This window comes from Epinephelus moara, chromosome 10, assembly GCF_006386435.1.
Source record: "Epinephelus moara isolate mb chromosome 10, YSFRI_EMoa_1.0, whole genome shotgun sequence".
NCBI classification, from domain to species: domain Eukaryota; kingdom Metazoa; phylum Chordata; class Actinopteri; order Perciformes; family Serranidae; genus Epinephelus; species Epinephelus moara.
Window position 1 is genome coordinate 9,535,152 of NC_065515.1, and position 16,630 is coordinate 9,551,781.

The window sequence follows — 16,630 nt, forward strand, 5'->3', positions numbered from 1 at the left end:
AGAGACATGGCAGGACTATGAAAGCTGCTCTAGAGACACATCACACACTTCACAAAGAAGGCTACTGACACTACACAAACCTACTGAACAAAAGCTTGTAGACAACAAAACACGGTTCTCTTTAAGAGTGGATGTCTATGCATCTAGACATAAGTCTACTGGGTATGACAAAAGGTGATGGATAATGGAAAAAATAAACAAAAATGAAAGAGGGGAATGACAAAATAACGTAAACAGCATGCATGTGTGCAGTGCAAAAATAACAACAAACAAAAAAACTCAGGAACAAGTACATTCTCCAGTAGAAATAAAAATAAACAGCAAGGAGATGCAAGGGGAAAGTTCCCCAGTATAACACACTTTTCTGAGAAGCAGTGGCAGTTTAGTGTCATCTGTGTTGTACCATGTATTTTACCTTGATGTCAGGTAACAGAAATCTCAAAGAAATCATCACTAGCTTGTAATTTACCTGAACACAAATTTAAAAAGGTGCTACATATACACTTTAACATCAACACATCTTTTAACATTTATTTTGACATGTTGATATAATTACTGTAAACTAAAGGACCATCACTGAGAGGTCGAGCAGCATCGAGTGACGCCACCTGACAACTGACACAAGGTCCAGCTTGTGTTTCTTATCATGTTTGTTTTTCGATATGGTTTAATGAATGAAAAGCCAAATAGATTTATCCTTTAAAATACAGCAAAAGGAAAAGCAACAGTCGTAGCAACATTTTCTGAGCAATGCAGTTTATGGAAAACCCAGTTGCTAGAATAATGTTGACGCTGTATGTTTCTGCAAACCACAGGTTCCTTACATTTGTACATTAGGTGACGGATACGTTGAAACTTTATTTTTAACTTCATTTTAATGTGTGATTTTGTTTAGGCACAAAAACCACTTGGTTATGGTAAGGGAAATATCATGTTTTGGCTTAAAATACCAAGTGGCGGTAGCACAATCCACACTGGAAATGCAGCAATGACTCGGTAAAAAACAACCATTTTTCGAGACACTATTACAGAAAACCCAGCGATGAGTTGGTAAAAGCAGCCACATTTTGTGGCACTATCCCAGTCAGAAACGCAGTGTTGTCTTTGTAAAATACAACCGCTTTTTGTGGCACTATTCAGGCTGAAAACAGCATTGTGTGTGTAAATAAAGACCGCTTTTTGTTGCACTACCCCAGCTGGAAATGCAGCGATATGTCAGTCAAAAACAACCACATGTATGGCATTATGCTGGCAGGAAATGCAGCAATGTCTCTGTAATGCCAGCCAGAAACGCAGCAATGTCTTATTAAAAAATACGCTTTTAATGACACTATTCTTGGTGGAAACACAGCTATGGATCGCTTAAAAAAGCCATGTTTAATGCCTAAAAAGCTGCTGAAGATGCAGTGATAACTTAAGCTAAAACACAACCTCTTTTGGCCCGGCAGGAAACGAGTGATGTCTCTATAAAAAAAATGATTTTCCTGCCACTATTCTGGCTGGAAATGCAGCAATGTCTCTGTAAAAAACAACCGCTTTTCATGACACTATCCCGGCCAGAAAAACACAGCCAGAGGTCCCTCAAAAAAAACTTGTGTGGTGCCTAAAAAGCTGCTGGAAATACAGTGATGTCTCTGTTAAAACAACCACTTATCGTGCCACTATTACAGCCTGAAACACAGTGACGTCTAAGTAAAAAACAACTGCTTTCTGTGACACATTCCCTGTGGAAACACAGCTACGGGTTTTGTTTGTTGGTCTTGAACTTTAATCTGCAGTTTGCCCACATACTACGTACTTTAAAAATGTTGATATGAAATAAAACATACAAATGTAACATATTTTCTTCTTGCAACAGGGCTGAAAATTTTGTCTAAATTTCAAGAAACACAAGCTTCATCACAACACTATGAGACATAAAGTGATCTCAACGATGGTCACTGTTAAAGTAATTATACCGACGAACCACATTTAATTTGGCGATGATATATTGATGTTAAAATTATATGTAAAGCACCTTTAACTATGTCAAATTATCTATGGCTTAAAAGGGCCAAAGACTGTTCCACTGCATAAAAGAAATGACAAAAATAATCAAAAAATCTTATTTTTATGTACATAAAAGTGCATTGGTATATCTATGTCACAGGCCTTGTCACAAGGCAGATTTCTTTTTGACAAATACAATTCTATGATCAGTCTTAGTGAAATGTACACTGCTTTCCCCTTTTTTTGTGTAAACTGAGTTACCGTGGCCTAAACGCCTCTGACTAAAGGTAGTTCAGTTGTTTTAAATGTACACTTTAGGTTATTTGTTATGATGAGACCAATCGCCATCTTTAAAAGGATATGGATGTTGCAAATTCAAATTTACAACAGCTACACAATCGATGGGTTGAAATGAGAGGAAGCTTCAGCTATGAAAATATGATGATTTCATTTGAATTTGAACTTGTATTTTTAATTAGTTACTGCACTATATCCTTTTTTCTGAAAGAGGGATAGGTTTATGTTGGATGTAGGTAAGGTCTAGGAACCAGAGCAGAGGAGAATGAATCTTGCAGGGATAAGCTATACCTTCACTGATGGAGTTTGGGGGTAAGAGATGGCTTTGGGGTCTAGGAAGGGTCCGTAGATCATACATTACCTGCTGGAGATTGTGCAGCATGTACAGGAGAGTCCCCTGTCAGCTGAGGCTCATTTAAGTCTAGATGTAAATCAGCTTTCTTGCTTTCAGAGGGATTGGGGTGATTTTTGCGCGGCGCTCCGTTGTATTGTTCAGTGTGCCGCAGATCCAGGTGGCACGGGCGCTCCTGGGGAGGGAGGTCTCTAGTGTCAGCATCCAGGAGAGGACCACTGGACTTCACTCCATCGGCCTGGATGTGATTACTCTCCTCTGGCATGGGCTCCTTGATCTCTGTGAGGAAGATGGAGGATTTTTCTTCCTGTTCCTCATCGTGCTTTGTGTCTGCGCTTTCCTGATGGCATGGTAGATGGTTCTGTTGGTCACCTGAAGGGGCACAATTGGACTGAGGAGCTGCGGCGTCAGACTCGAAAACATCACAAGGAGTCACAGCGTCGTCAGGCTGCTGAGGTGGAGTTTGGATGCCGCCCTCTTCTGAACCCAGCTCCTCACACTCGTCAACAGAGAGCAACACTGAGCGACGGAAGTTGGAACTCGACTGGTAGTCGGGCTGGTCGTTCTCCTGGTCCACACCGTCGTCATCAAAAGCAAGATTGACGATCCCCTGAAAGTGTGGCGAGGGCTCAGTTGGCGGCACTGAAGCCTGACCTGGAATCACCTCAACTTCAGACCTCTCATCTTCCGTTGCCTCTTCATCTTCGTCTTCCTCTTCCTCCTCAGAGGAGAAGAGCTGGTGGTCGGGGACGCTTTTTACAGTCACAGTGGCCTCCACCTCTGAGTGCTCCTCCTCCACAGGGATCTCGTCTCTGTGCAACCAGGAACGAGGACGCTGCCTAACTCCCTCCTCCTCGCTGGTGGTCTCAGCGTCTCGCCCACGCAGCCGCACCTCCACTCTCAACCCTGCGCCGCTTTCGTACATCTTCAACTCCTCTGGGGTGCTTGTGTCGCTGCTGCTGCGGCCCAAGAAGTCGTGGCAGCGCATGGTGCCGCACTTGGAAACGCCTCTGTCGTTGGAGCAGTCGTCATCTTGCGAGCCTCCTGCGTCATAGTCCTCCGAGCGGGGCTTGATGTCATCAGAGGAAGTGGTGTGTGTGCTGCCAGTCTCGGACTCCGGGCTGACCTGATGGTGAATACCGCTCCAAGAGTCTTCTATGGGAGTGTCAGTGCTTCCCATGCTGCAGGGGGTGTCTATGGGGTGTTCGGTGTCTTTTGGAGAATTTGGGGAGCTGACCTCCTGAACCTGCCCTCCACTGATGTGAGCAGGGATGACATTGCTCTGAGACTGTTTCACTTTACTCCCTTCAGTCTGTTTGCGAGTGTCTGCATTGGCAGCTTTGACACGGGGGATGCTGTTAGCTGCTGGTGCACTGTTAGTGTTTTCTGACTGTACTTCAGTCGTCTGGAGACTCTTCTTCGGGCTCGATTCTACCTGAAGGCTGAGTGAATCGCCTTCGCCCTGGCTTATTGGCTGTGCTGCAGGCTGGTCAGAGAGCGCTATCTCTGTACTGTCTTTACAAACTTCAACATCACCAGTGTTTTCAGTTGGAGCAACTTCAGTTTTACTGTCTGTATTTTTACCATTCGCTACCTCTTTTCCTTTAGTTCCTGATTTCTTGGAGGCTGCTGAGGTTTTGGAAGCTCCTCCCGATTTTGGAGAAGCTCTCTCCGCAGATAATTCAGTAGTACTTTTGGGCTTTGGTCCAGACTTGGCAGCTCCTACGCAAGATTGCTTGGCGGGGGCAGAAGAGGCTTTTGGTGGTTTAGCACTGGATTTAGTCGAGGCTCCAGTCCCCGGAACGGGCTTTGTGATCTTCTTTTTAGGAGCTTCACTGGCTGCTTTGTCTGGTGCTGAGGATTTCGACCCGTCCTTGCTGTCTTCTTTCCTGGGGGAAGCTGGCTTCTTCATAGAGGATCCATGCTTTGAGGCTAAAGCAAAGACAGAACAAAACGTTAATACACTGCCTCCGTATACTGACAGACGTTTGCAGACGCTGAACATCTCACCATGGTGTTCTGGTGTGCCTCTTCCCTTGGTGTCTGCTCTCGCTGCTGCACCTCCAGTAGATACTTTCTCTGCAGCACCAGACTTGCTTTTGCCACCGTCTCTCACACTTGACTTATTGGTAGGACTGTGGTTGATGAAACAGACAGGAGACACCATGAAACAACAAAGTGACCACAGATGCTTTCGCCACAATATCCCCAATAATTAATACCTCTGGGATTTCTGAGAGTGTTGCAGGGAAAGTAAATCGTGAATTAATATTTAGCACCAGCGGGGGGCAGCAAAGTTTCTTCTCCCATTTTGTCAAGGACAAGCCTCTGAGACATGAGCTGATTATCAAAGAATTTCGAGTTGTTACTTGTGTCCTTGAGAAGGATGTTCTACCCTGGTTTTTAACAAAATATACCAGAGGAACAAGAGAACAGAGAGCACGTTTTCTTACAGTTTGAGATATGCTGTGTGCCCAAGGTTGATGGATTTTTTTATTACCTGACATCTTGGTGAATTTATCCAGGGCAGGATCAACCTTAGATTATGATGATAGTTTATTTAATACTTGACATACAAACGATTGGTCTTGCTACCTATATTTAGGTTAGAGGGTAGTTCAAGGTTACCTGTTCTCCCAGAGCATCTTCATGTACACAGCCAAGAGCTAATACAAATCCTGAAAAATTAAATTTTGATACTATGCATATACATATATATATAATCTGTTAACTGCACCATCTGCTTCTTTACAAAAGAAGGCTTTCCAGAGATTCAGCCGAGATGTGTTTTGTTAGGCTAGCAGCTATTTATTGGCTCACTTACATGGTTGCTTTCCAGGGAGACTGTTAAATATTGATGTGCTCCCACGACAGATGGAGTTTGGATGATGCAGATTGTAAAACGGATATTTTTAACGTCTTTGAAGGACAGATAAGAGGCTTGTCAGGAAACGCTACACAGCTGCTTTTAACCTCCTGACAGCCACATGTGGCCTAAAAAAACAAGCCGGTGATGCTGTGCTGCCACACTCATCTTAATTGCCCTACATTTACATCACTGAAGATGCGGTCTGAGGTGTGTATGTTTTGCCTCCTTGGCCCTGAATGCCTAAAGCTAATGGAGCTGGGCATATCGGCACTGAGCTCATATTGCATCTTGGCCTGGTCATGTTAAAAGGATGGATTGGATTCTCATGAGCTCTCTTTGGGTTACTAAAATGTTTTTGCCCTTCTGATATATATTCTGTATTTTGAAAGGTGCAAGTCAAGTTCAAGTCACCTTAACCATCCTACATGTTTTTGTAGGCCACATTTTCAGTCTCATGTGGGTGATTTACTGTCCAAGTATTATCTATACGTAACTATACAATGCTCTTAAATTATTTGGGCTTGTGTCGGGGAAGTTATTAACAACCAAAATACGCGCTGGATCATTGACCTGCTCCTTAAACCCTTGAAGACGATCTCCCAAAACTTCACTTGGGTTACATTTTTCAAAATGCGGCAGAATGGCTCCACCCCACAGGAATATTCAAGGGAACGTTGACAAGGACATCACTTGCAATTCACTGAATGCGCAACAAGTGATGAGAACGAAGAAACTCACCTGCTGATCTTTGTTGCATCTGATTTCTGAGGAGGTTTTGTCAATGGGGATTTGTTCACCGCCTTAGCCTGGTGTTTGGGCTTTGCACCTAAAACACAGAAAATGAGCCACATGCACAGAACAGATGTTTGTCAGGGCACACAGTTTACACAAGGATAAAGCAAATACATAGTGGGATACATGTAGGTTAGAGTAATATGTGCTGTTATTGTGTGAGGTCACATCGCAGATGTATAGTAAGCCACTTTCAGGGTGGGGTACAGGGACATATGCTGTGCTGAGGCCCAGTTTACCCATGAAAACTATGCTGGATTTCCACTGCACAGTACAACACAGCTTGACTCCACTCGCTTGAAACCGTTCTATTTTTGGTTTTCCCTGGGCAAACGTTTTGGATAGTACCTGGATCTTTTTTTGGTACCACCTCAGTCGAGTTTCCAAGCGAGATACTACAAGGTGGAGTTAATCACTAGAGCGACACGGGACATCCTGCACAAACCCGCCATTTTAAACAACCAAGCTACCGCCGTTAGCGGTCACAATGTTTTTAATCACTTGACCCAGATCTTTTAAAAAAGGCAGCTTCCAAAACTTCACAGAGAACAACTGACAAAATACACACGTTATCTGTTTGGTTGCTGATGAAAGGATCCAGCAAGAGAATACACTGTGTATGTGTCATGTTGAGGATGATGTCACAACAGTTTCACGTGGGTTCGTGATCATGATCAGCTGGGCTTGTTCACAGTGGACGCGGAAGTTCTACAAAGCACACCACACAATTTTCCACGGAGCACTGCCCGCTTTCTTTTCGGCACCCAATTGGGCTGTTCACACAGGACGCTCCGTAGCCCTACGCACCACCATCTCTTACTCTGCATTGATAATTTCAGTGTCCAGGCTATTTTTTCCGCAAGCCACGAGTGAATCTGGCCAGAAAACACACTGATAATGTGATACGAACATTATAAAAGTATGTTTTATATGACAAAGATTGTCTTAATTCTAATAAATTACAGAATATGCATCCCATGCTTAATTATTCCACATATTTGTCGGCTGTGTCTAAACGGAGAGTGAGATAGACACACACTCACACAAGCAGACAGAGACGGAGCCCTACGTGTGATAAAAAACAGAGCAGAGGAGCAGAAGCACTCGCAGACCGGCACGAAATGTGTTTCTGGTGTGAACAGCCAGGCGACTGCTCCAGACTGCTCGCACAACAACTGACATATCGGGGCATTTCCATGTCCAGTGTGAACATGACACAAGAATCCTGCCCACGTTGAGGGAATACTATCTGATGAGGGAAACAGAATTCGAGTCAAACTAAACCACGCAGTGAAAATCTGTTCTAATATCAGTCGGGATTACCCCACCTCCATCTTCCCAACAAGAGCTCAAAGTGATCAGTCACACCCCCTGTGTGACAGCTGCATAGGCTTTGACCTCTGCTGTTCTGCTGAGAGTTTGTACACTGATACCAGCAGGCTGCCAAGGACAGTTGATGTGCTTTGTTTCCTGATAAATCAATATTCATACATGACACTGCCCTTGTCTTCCAAAAATCCCTCCTGGCCATGAAACAACATTCATCATACTAATTAGTCTGCAGGTCCTTTCATACCTCAGCTACAGCATTATGCCTGGAGCTGACTCCCCGACACTTCAGCTTGGCTACAGTGATGCCCTACGATGTAATTGGTGTCAGTCACAATGATGAAATGTAAAAAAGTCGATAAAGAGAGTAAACCTGGAACAGAGTGGGTGTCATTGCGAGGGCTGCTGGCACCGTTCTCTGGCGAGGCGCTGCCCGATGTGGATGTAGCGCTGGGCTGAGCCTGGGCGGTGCCAACAGTGCTGTCAGCCTTTCCTGTTGAGCTCTTCTGAGCCTTCATTACCCCCGTCTGGCTCGCAGACGTGCAGCTCGGCGGAGATGTTTTAGGCCGTGCACCTGGGTTTGGCTTCTTCTCTTGCTCTCTAGCTCCATGAGAGCTTCTGGGGCCGTTGGCGCTGGCTACATCCCGCCTGGCCCCTGCAGCTCCTGTGCCATTGACAACTGGTGTGCCAGCTGATGCCGTCTTTGCTTTTGCTGCTACACTCCGGTCTCCTGGCTTCTTCACATTCTTTGCTTTGGATGAGTGACCGTCTCCTGGTTTGTTAGCTGTCCCCAGTCCATCAGACTTCATGGCTGATGCAGCGCTACGGTAGGAGGAAGCTGTGTTTTCGGACACCCTCTGGGTCCTGTGCACAGGAGGACTCTCAGGGGCAGATGAAGGGCATTTTACAGCCCTTGACTGCAGAGGAAAAAAACAATGGATTCATTAGCAAATAACCAAAGTGCAATCACATGAAACTAAATAATACTAGTGCAGATTACCACAAGCAACTGGAGCAAACTCCTAGAAAAAATGCTGACTAACATCACATGAAAATCTACACAGTCCTCTGAGATCTCTACAGTCTGTGCTAATAAAGCCAAGTCCACACTAACATGTTTTTATTTTAAAAGGGTTTTTAAAATAAAAATGATCTCTGTACACATGACTATGTTGGCACCATTTAAGAAATAATCTCCATCCATACTAACAAGACTACAAATGCATATCACATGACCATTTACATACACTGGGCATGTGCATACCAGTGTAAACAAGAAGCAGATTGTCTACTTTGCGACAGAGATGGCAAAAAGTAAGACCAGTATTTGCTTGGACCGCTGCTGAGGTCGAGTATAATGTGGTTAAGGAGGCGGTGTCTTTAAAAAGCAAATATGGTGATATATCAGAACAGTCCTGGGAGCAATATCCATCAGCAGAGAAAGCCATCACGATGGGGAAGGAGTATCGTTACTTAAACAAGAAGGATAAAATCACAACAGGAATGATATATATATATATATATATATATATATATATATATATGTCTTTGCTTTACACGCCACGGCTGATAAGACCCAATTAGGAAGTGAACGTGGGTGTCTGTGTCATCATTTTCAAAAGTCTCCGTTTCCACTCGTCAAGACTAAAATGCAACCCCGGAGTTTTCAAACTAAAACAGGGTCAGCAGCATTTCAACTGTCACAGTTTTAGAGATTCTGGGATTTCAAACCGCCAGAGAAGTGTGGACGCTTGGTGCAAACGTAGCAATAGTTATGCATTTTAAAATTAAAACATATTAACGTGGACATGGCCTCTGACAGTGGACAGAGGAACAGCTGATTTCTAACTTTCAAGGTTTTTTTGCAAGTTAATAGAAAGAAATGGGTCCTTTTTAAGTGTGTTATTTTGTAAACTTCTGCAAATGAACTAAACAAACTGGAAACTCATAAGTGCCGTTTAGTGTCAGTGGAACAATCACAGCAGTGAATTGTGTCTTGCCGGTTCAGAGACTCAGCACAAAAAAAGCCTGAAGACAGGCACAGTCCTTGTTTTGACTGCATCAAACTACTTCCCGAGAGGTCTGCTGGAGCTCTTAACCACTCATGCCTAACATCTTGGCAATCCCTCTCTGGATCACCTCAGCCGGGCTTATCTTCACCATACATCCGTTTAGAGAGGCCCTGCTGCTCATTTTATACGGTCAGGGTGGGGCATTTATGACATATGGCATCTGATGGCCACACACTGTAATCACTGTCAGGGATTATACAAACTTACATGGATTTCTCTGAGCTATAAAAAGCCTCATAAGTTCACAACATCAGCTAAAGTCAGAGATGAGATGAGGTTTTGTTTCTGAAACAAAAATAAAACTTTAAATAAGAGAACGAATGTTAATGCATGGTTGATTATGATGATATTACCTGTGAGCTAGTGAATACAGGCTTTTTACCAAGTCTCCGATTGTCCCCTTTATCAATAGCATCTGTCAAAACAGCATAAAAGGAAGATCATCAATTAGCCAGTTAGTATTTTGCCTGCAAAACACAAAAAATCCAAGAATAACACAGATGAAAAGGGCTGCAACGATTTTCAAGACGCTGCCTCGGTCCTTCTTTATGCGAGTGAGAGGAGCCATAATTTTCATTCACAAATTCTCATTCCCACACCCTCTGTTTACCCTCTGACCATTAGGAAACAAACACTGAATCAATGGTTCGATCCATCAGGCATGTCTAACAAAGACTTTTCCATATAAAGCACGACCATTTCTATACCTTACACAAGAGCAATTACAGAACCTAATGATTTATCTTGTTTAATCAAAAGCAAATGAGGTGAAGTTTTATCTATTATAGGGCTGCAACTAACATCTATTCATCTGACTGTTGTTGTCTCGATCAACTGTTTTGTCAATAAAACGTCAGATAACAGTGAAACGTGCCCTGTGACGTCCAAGGTGACGTCTTCAAATGATACGTGTTATCTGACCATCAGTCCAAAAATCCAAAGTTAATCAGTTTATTATCATGTATGACAGAGAAAAGCATCAAATTCTCACATTTAAGAAGCATGAAACCTGCAAACGTCTGGCTTTTCTACTTAAAACGTTACTAAAACAATTATTCAACTATCAAAATAGCTGCCAATTTATTTTCTGCCTATCAATAAATCGGCTAATCGTAGCAGCTCTACTCTGTTCACTGAAGAACATTTGTTGTGTTTGCATGTGAGACCCAGAATCCAATTTCAAGATTGCAAGAAATGTACCAGTAATGGGCACACACTGATACCAGCCACATAAATTATTCATGCAATGCATTTCAACACATTACTTGCTCAACAGTGGGGAAACAGCATATTATTTGCAATCGTGGAGGCTTGTAATCATGTGCAGATCCTTAAAGACACGAATCCAGCCTTTCATTCCCACCCTTTAAATCAAGCATGGCGCGTCTGGTGCATTTACCATGTTAGCGTGCACTCATCTGCACAGGACTGTTAAAAAAAGGTGCTCACATACAGCAGAAATGTGTAAGAACAGCACTGGCTACACAATAAATGGGTTAGTAGTGGACACGTAGCTGTGTAGGAGGAAAGTGTTAAATCAGCCAACAGCATATGCTCCAAGGGCTTTGGTTCATCTCTAATGATGCAGAGCCACTGCCTCAGCACTAGGCTGGGTTAGGGAGGAAAAAAAAACACATCCACACAACTGCAGCATGAATATCCTGTGTGGGACTAGAAAGAGGGAACAAGGATTTCCTTCCTTACCTGCCAGTATTCTCTCTCTGTGTTTGGAGGACAGGGTCTCCCATCCCTGCGTGTGGCGGACCGCGTAAAAGGTCTGAAGCAGAAAGGTCCACAGCCGAGCACGCAGCGTACAAATCTCTTGCCTGAACGGCTGGCGGTAACAGAGGAGAGAGGGAGAGAGAGGAGAGAAGAATGGAAAGGGGTGCGCTACAGCACAAGCGAATCAGCAGCTGCTTGAAGAACCTTTCACCATGGCAACAAATACCCCTCCCTCCTCCCTCCCTCCCTTTCTCTGTCCCTCCCTCCCCCTCTGTCTCCGTTGCAGAATCCACTTGAGCTCCCTTGAGCGAAATCGGTGATGTCAGCGGCCGCTGCCCATACTCCTGTTTCCATGCCTGATTATAAAAACAGGGCTGGAAGGTGGGGCGGAGCCATCTCTACCTCCTCCGCTGCACTGACCACACACTCCTCGCCAACAGATAGCACAGCCAGATTAGTGAAGGCCACTGGCACACGTCACAGTCTCCCTCGGCCTAATCCATTCTGCCATACTGTACGGTATTTACAGGGGTTATGCGCTTTAACTCGTGCAGCCAGGTCACTTTCCCCTGGAAGTCATCTCACAAGCTGCCGGCTGTAATCTGTTTGTATGATTTAAAATTCTCTTCAACAGACATGAACACAGTTTGCTGGGGACTTTACTGCAAGGTTTAGATTTATACTTGAAATGCCAACATTTCAATACTTGTTGATGCATCAACTTGTGATCACAACACAGTCAACATTCATTACAGTCATTTCTGTAGCCTATCCCAGCTGACACTGGGTGAGAGGCAGGGTACACCTTGGACAGGTCGCCAGACTATCACAGGGCCGACACATAGAGACAGACAACCATTCATACTCACAATAACACCTACGGGCAATTTTGAGTCACCACTTAACCTAACCTGCCTGTCTTTGGTCTTTGGGAGGAAGCCTGTAATGACTGAAAGTGCAAGAGGTCACCACCATTAATATGATGACTGACTAATATATGTTATAGTAACTCTTGTCTACCTTTTCATACCAAAGCCAAGCAGCATCACCCCCATGTCACATCCCGCTTCCCGCAAAGCCACGTTGGACGACTCATGCTGACCCATTCAGACAAACCCTAAACACATATTTACCCCGAGGCCCATGCTTTGCTCTGAAATGCCAAGTAAATGTGAAGATTGCTCTCCCGCAGCTGTATGCTACCCTGCATCCAGAATGAAGTGAAGCACATGATGATACAGAACACGACGGCACACAGTGGTTGTTAGAAAGGGTTTTCAAGGAAATCTAGTTGAAGGAAAGACAGAGAGCAAATATTTCTGACAAAAAAGTAAAGCTGTGTTCACACCTGAAGTTTTTTTCCCTTTGCCATTAAATAATACTAGTCTGTATAGAGTTAAAAAAGATGACATGGCATTTCCAAGTGGTATTATTGTTAGCGCTGCTGTTGCAAAGACAACCAGATCGCTTCCTGTTTTCCTCAGAGCCAAATACCAACAACAACATTTTGTTTTCCACAGTTACTTCGGTTGTTCCAACGTCCGCCATTTTTGCTACTGGAGATAGTAACTGCAAGAATATCTTAGAATAAAGAGACTCAAAACACATAGGATTGGACATCCTTCAATGACACTCTGGTAACTGGGGATATGCAGCATGCAAACCAGAGACTTCAACAAAGCAAGCTGGCTAACTTCTGGTTTAGCCCGACGCTAACTTGAATAGGGTAAAATAATCAACTTGTCTTGTTCTTACAGACTTTCAAAATGAAATCGGTCCTAATTTATCAAATTCTGACAACGAAACAAGTCATTCTGTGGGGGTTGTGACACGGCAAAACAACTTGCTCGCATACATAGCTCAAGGTCCACTCACTAGCTTTTCTACAGAGGTTTCAACTGCATGTCAAAGTCTTCTCTGCAGGAGTTAAATAGTCGGAAGTTATTTTCTTTGGGAAACCCACCACTGCTGATCCAATGCTCTGATCTCTGACTGAGGTTAGATAGTTGGAGTTAGTCAGTCCAAACTTCATCCACTGAGGAAGATCAGGAGCAGCAGACAAAAGCCCTGGCAACAGCTAGCAAGTGGACACTGATTTGTTGGATGATTTTGATTTTGTGATTTTGCAGCCAGTTTGCTTAGACGCAGACCAAATGGCATCGTTCCAACTGAGGTCAATGATCAGGACTAAATGAAAGACTGCAGGTGTGAGCACAAGCTAACGGTCACAATATGATGTCTGTTCTTTGAAAAGACAAAGACAAAGAATCTGCATCATTTACCTCCTCTTGTTTTTGCCCTCCCCGCTCCAGGAGAGAGTCCTCTTCTGCGTCCTCTCCACACAGACAGTACACAGCAGCGAAAAGATCACAGCAGTTGTCCACAGTCACACCTTCTCTGATGGCTGAACACAGCTTCTTCAACAACGTGGGCTCACGGGTAAACTCTTCCCTCTGTAACAGCATGACACGGACACGGAAGGGCAAATTCACACCAACACCATGAACTGCGCTTCACACTTCACAATTTTTCATATGCCATAGTATAAATCTTGCCTTTGCACTAAGAATACAGACAACTAGTATATATGAGTATCTCGCAGTTGTGAGCCTCCGCAAACCTGTCTGTGAAACCATGGATGCTTTGACCACTAAATTCTAATCAGTTCATCCCTGACTCAGAGAGGATGTTTGTGCCAAATTTGAAGAAATTCCCTCAAGGTGTTCTTGCGATATCACAGTCACAAGAATGAGATGGTGGCCACCGTTATTAAAAGAAACTGTATCTGTGATTAATTTTGCTCTGTGTTAAATCAAAAAGAGATAGTCTCGTTCAAAATATACGCTCACAATAACGCGTGGCATGACGATGATATCATCTGGTTACAATCATTGCTGCCATGATTGGTGGAAAGTCTGGGGTTTTTTAATGGGTTTCATTTATCACCAATACCATGAAGACATTAATAATTTTACTGTAACTGTGTCTGTTAGCACTGTTCTTTGTGAACTGGATGGAAAATTGCATGGAAAGGGTCCAATTTTGAACCAAATGAATGCATATTACCTCATTTACATGCAAATAGCACAGGAGCACCCCAGCGCTATTTGCTTAGCACCGCAGACAGGGGTCCATTTCACCAATTGCAGGTGCTTTAAGAGTTACACGTTCTCTTTTGGTCTGATTTGTGCAGGTTTAGCGTCCATAAACAGCGTGCAATCCTTCGGTAAATTCACCCATCAGAAAACCATAGACACCTAAGCTGAATCTGTGCAAAGGTCGTGCATTAGCATGGCTACACCAGCCCCTTACCCTGCGAAGGTCCCGGAAGGCCTGAGTGTGGACGACTTTAGGGAGATGCTGGACAATGACGTGCAGGCTCGCCTCCTGCAGCTCTGTGGCAAGACTCCTCACCTGTTGGGCCCACTTGACTTCTGGGAGGCTGCCAATCAGCTGCTCGGTGCCACAGAGCATTGTTACAGCGTTCTGCACAGTCTGAATGGAAACATCTATCAGCTAAAGAGACTCTTTCTCTCGAGGTGAAAAGATAAAATAAAGTGGAATGAACACAGTTCCATATAAAAGCAGTCTGTTATCCCTGCCCAGGACCTATCGATCAGTGGAGGGAGTCCCAGGATTGTGTAACGGTTCTTGGCCGGCTCTGAATCTCAATACTTGCCAAGAGTGAACAACAGTACATTTGTCTTGCTGTGCTCACATAATGCACTCCACCTCTTTGATAGTGATGAAAGACAGACTCAAGATTCAATTATCAATTACAAGGCTGGATCACTCGCCATCTGTCTGCATCCACATCATATTCCTAAATTAGTCTGTCTTTAATAACTGAGAATTTAATAAAGGTCATCTTTGATTAAGTTACGTTTGGATTTCCTTCCTGTGGAAAAACACTGGAGAACGGGATGATGATATTTGTGCAATTACATGAATACAGTACAGCTGATGACTGTGGGAGGGAGGAACTTACCATGGTTTCAGTTACAGCCGTTAGACAAGCGGCGTGAAGCTCAGGGGACAAGAGGGAAAAGTTTCTCTCACACCAGGTCTTCACATAATGATCAGCAACCCACCTGAAAATACACATTGTATTGTATCTGTATCTAACTTGCTTTTGGGTCATAATAGCAGGACAGTTCAGTTTATGGGCAATTTGACCATTTCCCCTCTAATCAGTCTGACAAACTCTTGTCTGCGATTCTGCAGCGTAACCCTGAGGAGTCTCGGCTCTGAGGCTCTGAGGCTGAGCTTTGCTTGAGGGAACAGCAGAGTGAGTGAGGATGAGAAGGTCAGTAACGCACTGCTGCACAGAGCAGCGCAGCTCGATTCACCGTCATACTCGCGTGACTCATCAGACTCAGCAGAGACAACATGGCACACACACACACACACACACACACCACTTCAAATCAGAACCAGCTCACAGCCTCAGCCACATCCTATCCTCCTGACCTACATTCACACACTTCTTGCTTGCTCACTGCAGTGTGCCAAGCGTGCAGAGGAATCAGCTACAGGAGAACTCCAAAGTGAAATACTGTGAGTTTGTGTGCACACACGTGAATAGGAAGGAAAGTGATAAAAGCTGTGCAGCAACCTGAAATATAAAGACGTGACAGGGTACAGGCAAGCTTCTCGATGCAGTGAAATATACTGGTGTCTGTTACTAAATCTTTTAAAACGCCTCAACCCTGAAGAGTGAGTCACTTCATTTAAATACATCTTTTTTTAATAAGTAGATGAAAGTTTTTCCTACGGAGCCTCCAGAATAGTTCATTTAAAGGATTTGGAACATCTTTTACATTTCAATCGACGGAGTGGTGCATTGGACCACATTAAAGCAAACTGCGTTACACAACTAACCACAACCCTAGGCTACTTAATAACACTGAAGCATCAGCCCACATGTTGGTTACCTAGCAACAAGATGCTGATGTAACTTGCAGTGACAGGTTGGAATGTGTGGTGGCATTTTTTTTCCCCAAATTACATTACACAAGCAACTTTTAAGGTCAAGTTTGACGAAAATTCTAATTTGGGGACCATCTAACTAAAATGAAAGAGTCTCTGTCTGTCTGTTCTTTAATTTCCTTGACAGCTGTTCATCCCATCGACTTCACACTTGGCGGGTGTATCGCTGAGAAATGAAGGATGTGCAGCGTCAAGTGCAAGCTCTTGAGATCTATGGGA

At 43.9% G+C, this 16,630-nt stretch overlaps 1 protein-coding gene across 3 annotated transcripts in view; it reads right to left on the reverse strand.

Moving 5' to 3' along the window:
• The window catches only part of btbd8 (BTB domain containing 8), a 37,962-nt gene that overhangs the window by 1,649 nt on the left and 19,683 nt on the right, over positions 1-16,630 (reverse strand). For all 3 annotated transcript variants that reach the window (XM_050054830.1, XM_050054831.1, XM_050054829.1), the window contains exons 10-18: positions 15,411-15,513; positions 14,735-14,917; positions 13,705-13,875; positions 11,405-11,534; positions 10,054-10,115; positions 8,002-8,545; positions 6,246-6,333; positions 4,649-4,773; positions 2,648-4,570 (exon numbers count right to left, since the gene is read on the reverse strand). In XM_050054830.1, the coding sequence (XP_049910787.1) occupies positions 2,648-4,570; positions 4,649-4,773; positions 6,246-6,333; positions 8,002-8,545; positions 10,054-10,115; positions 11,405-11,534; positions 13,705-13,875; positions 14,735-14,917; positions 15,411-15,513 (3,329 nt within the window). The remainder of the gene's footprint in view (positions 1-2,647; positions 4,571-4,648; positions 4,774-6,245; positions 6,334-8,001; positions 8,546-10,053; positions 10,116-11,404; positions 11,535-13,704; positions 13,876-14,734; positions 14,918-15,410; positions 15,514-16,630) is intronic.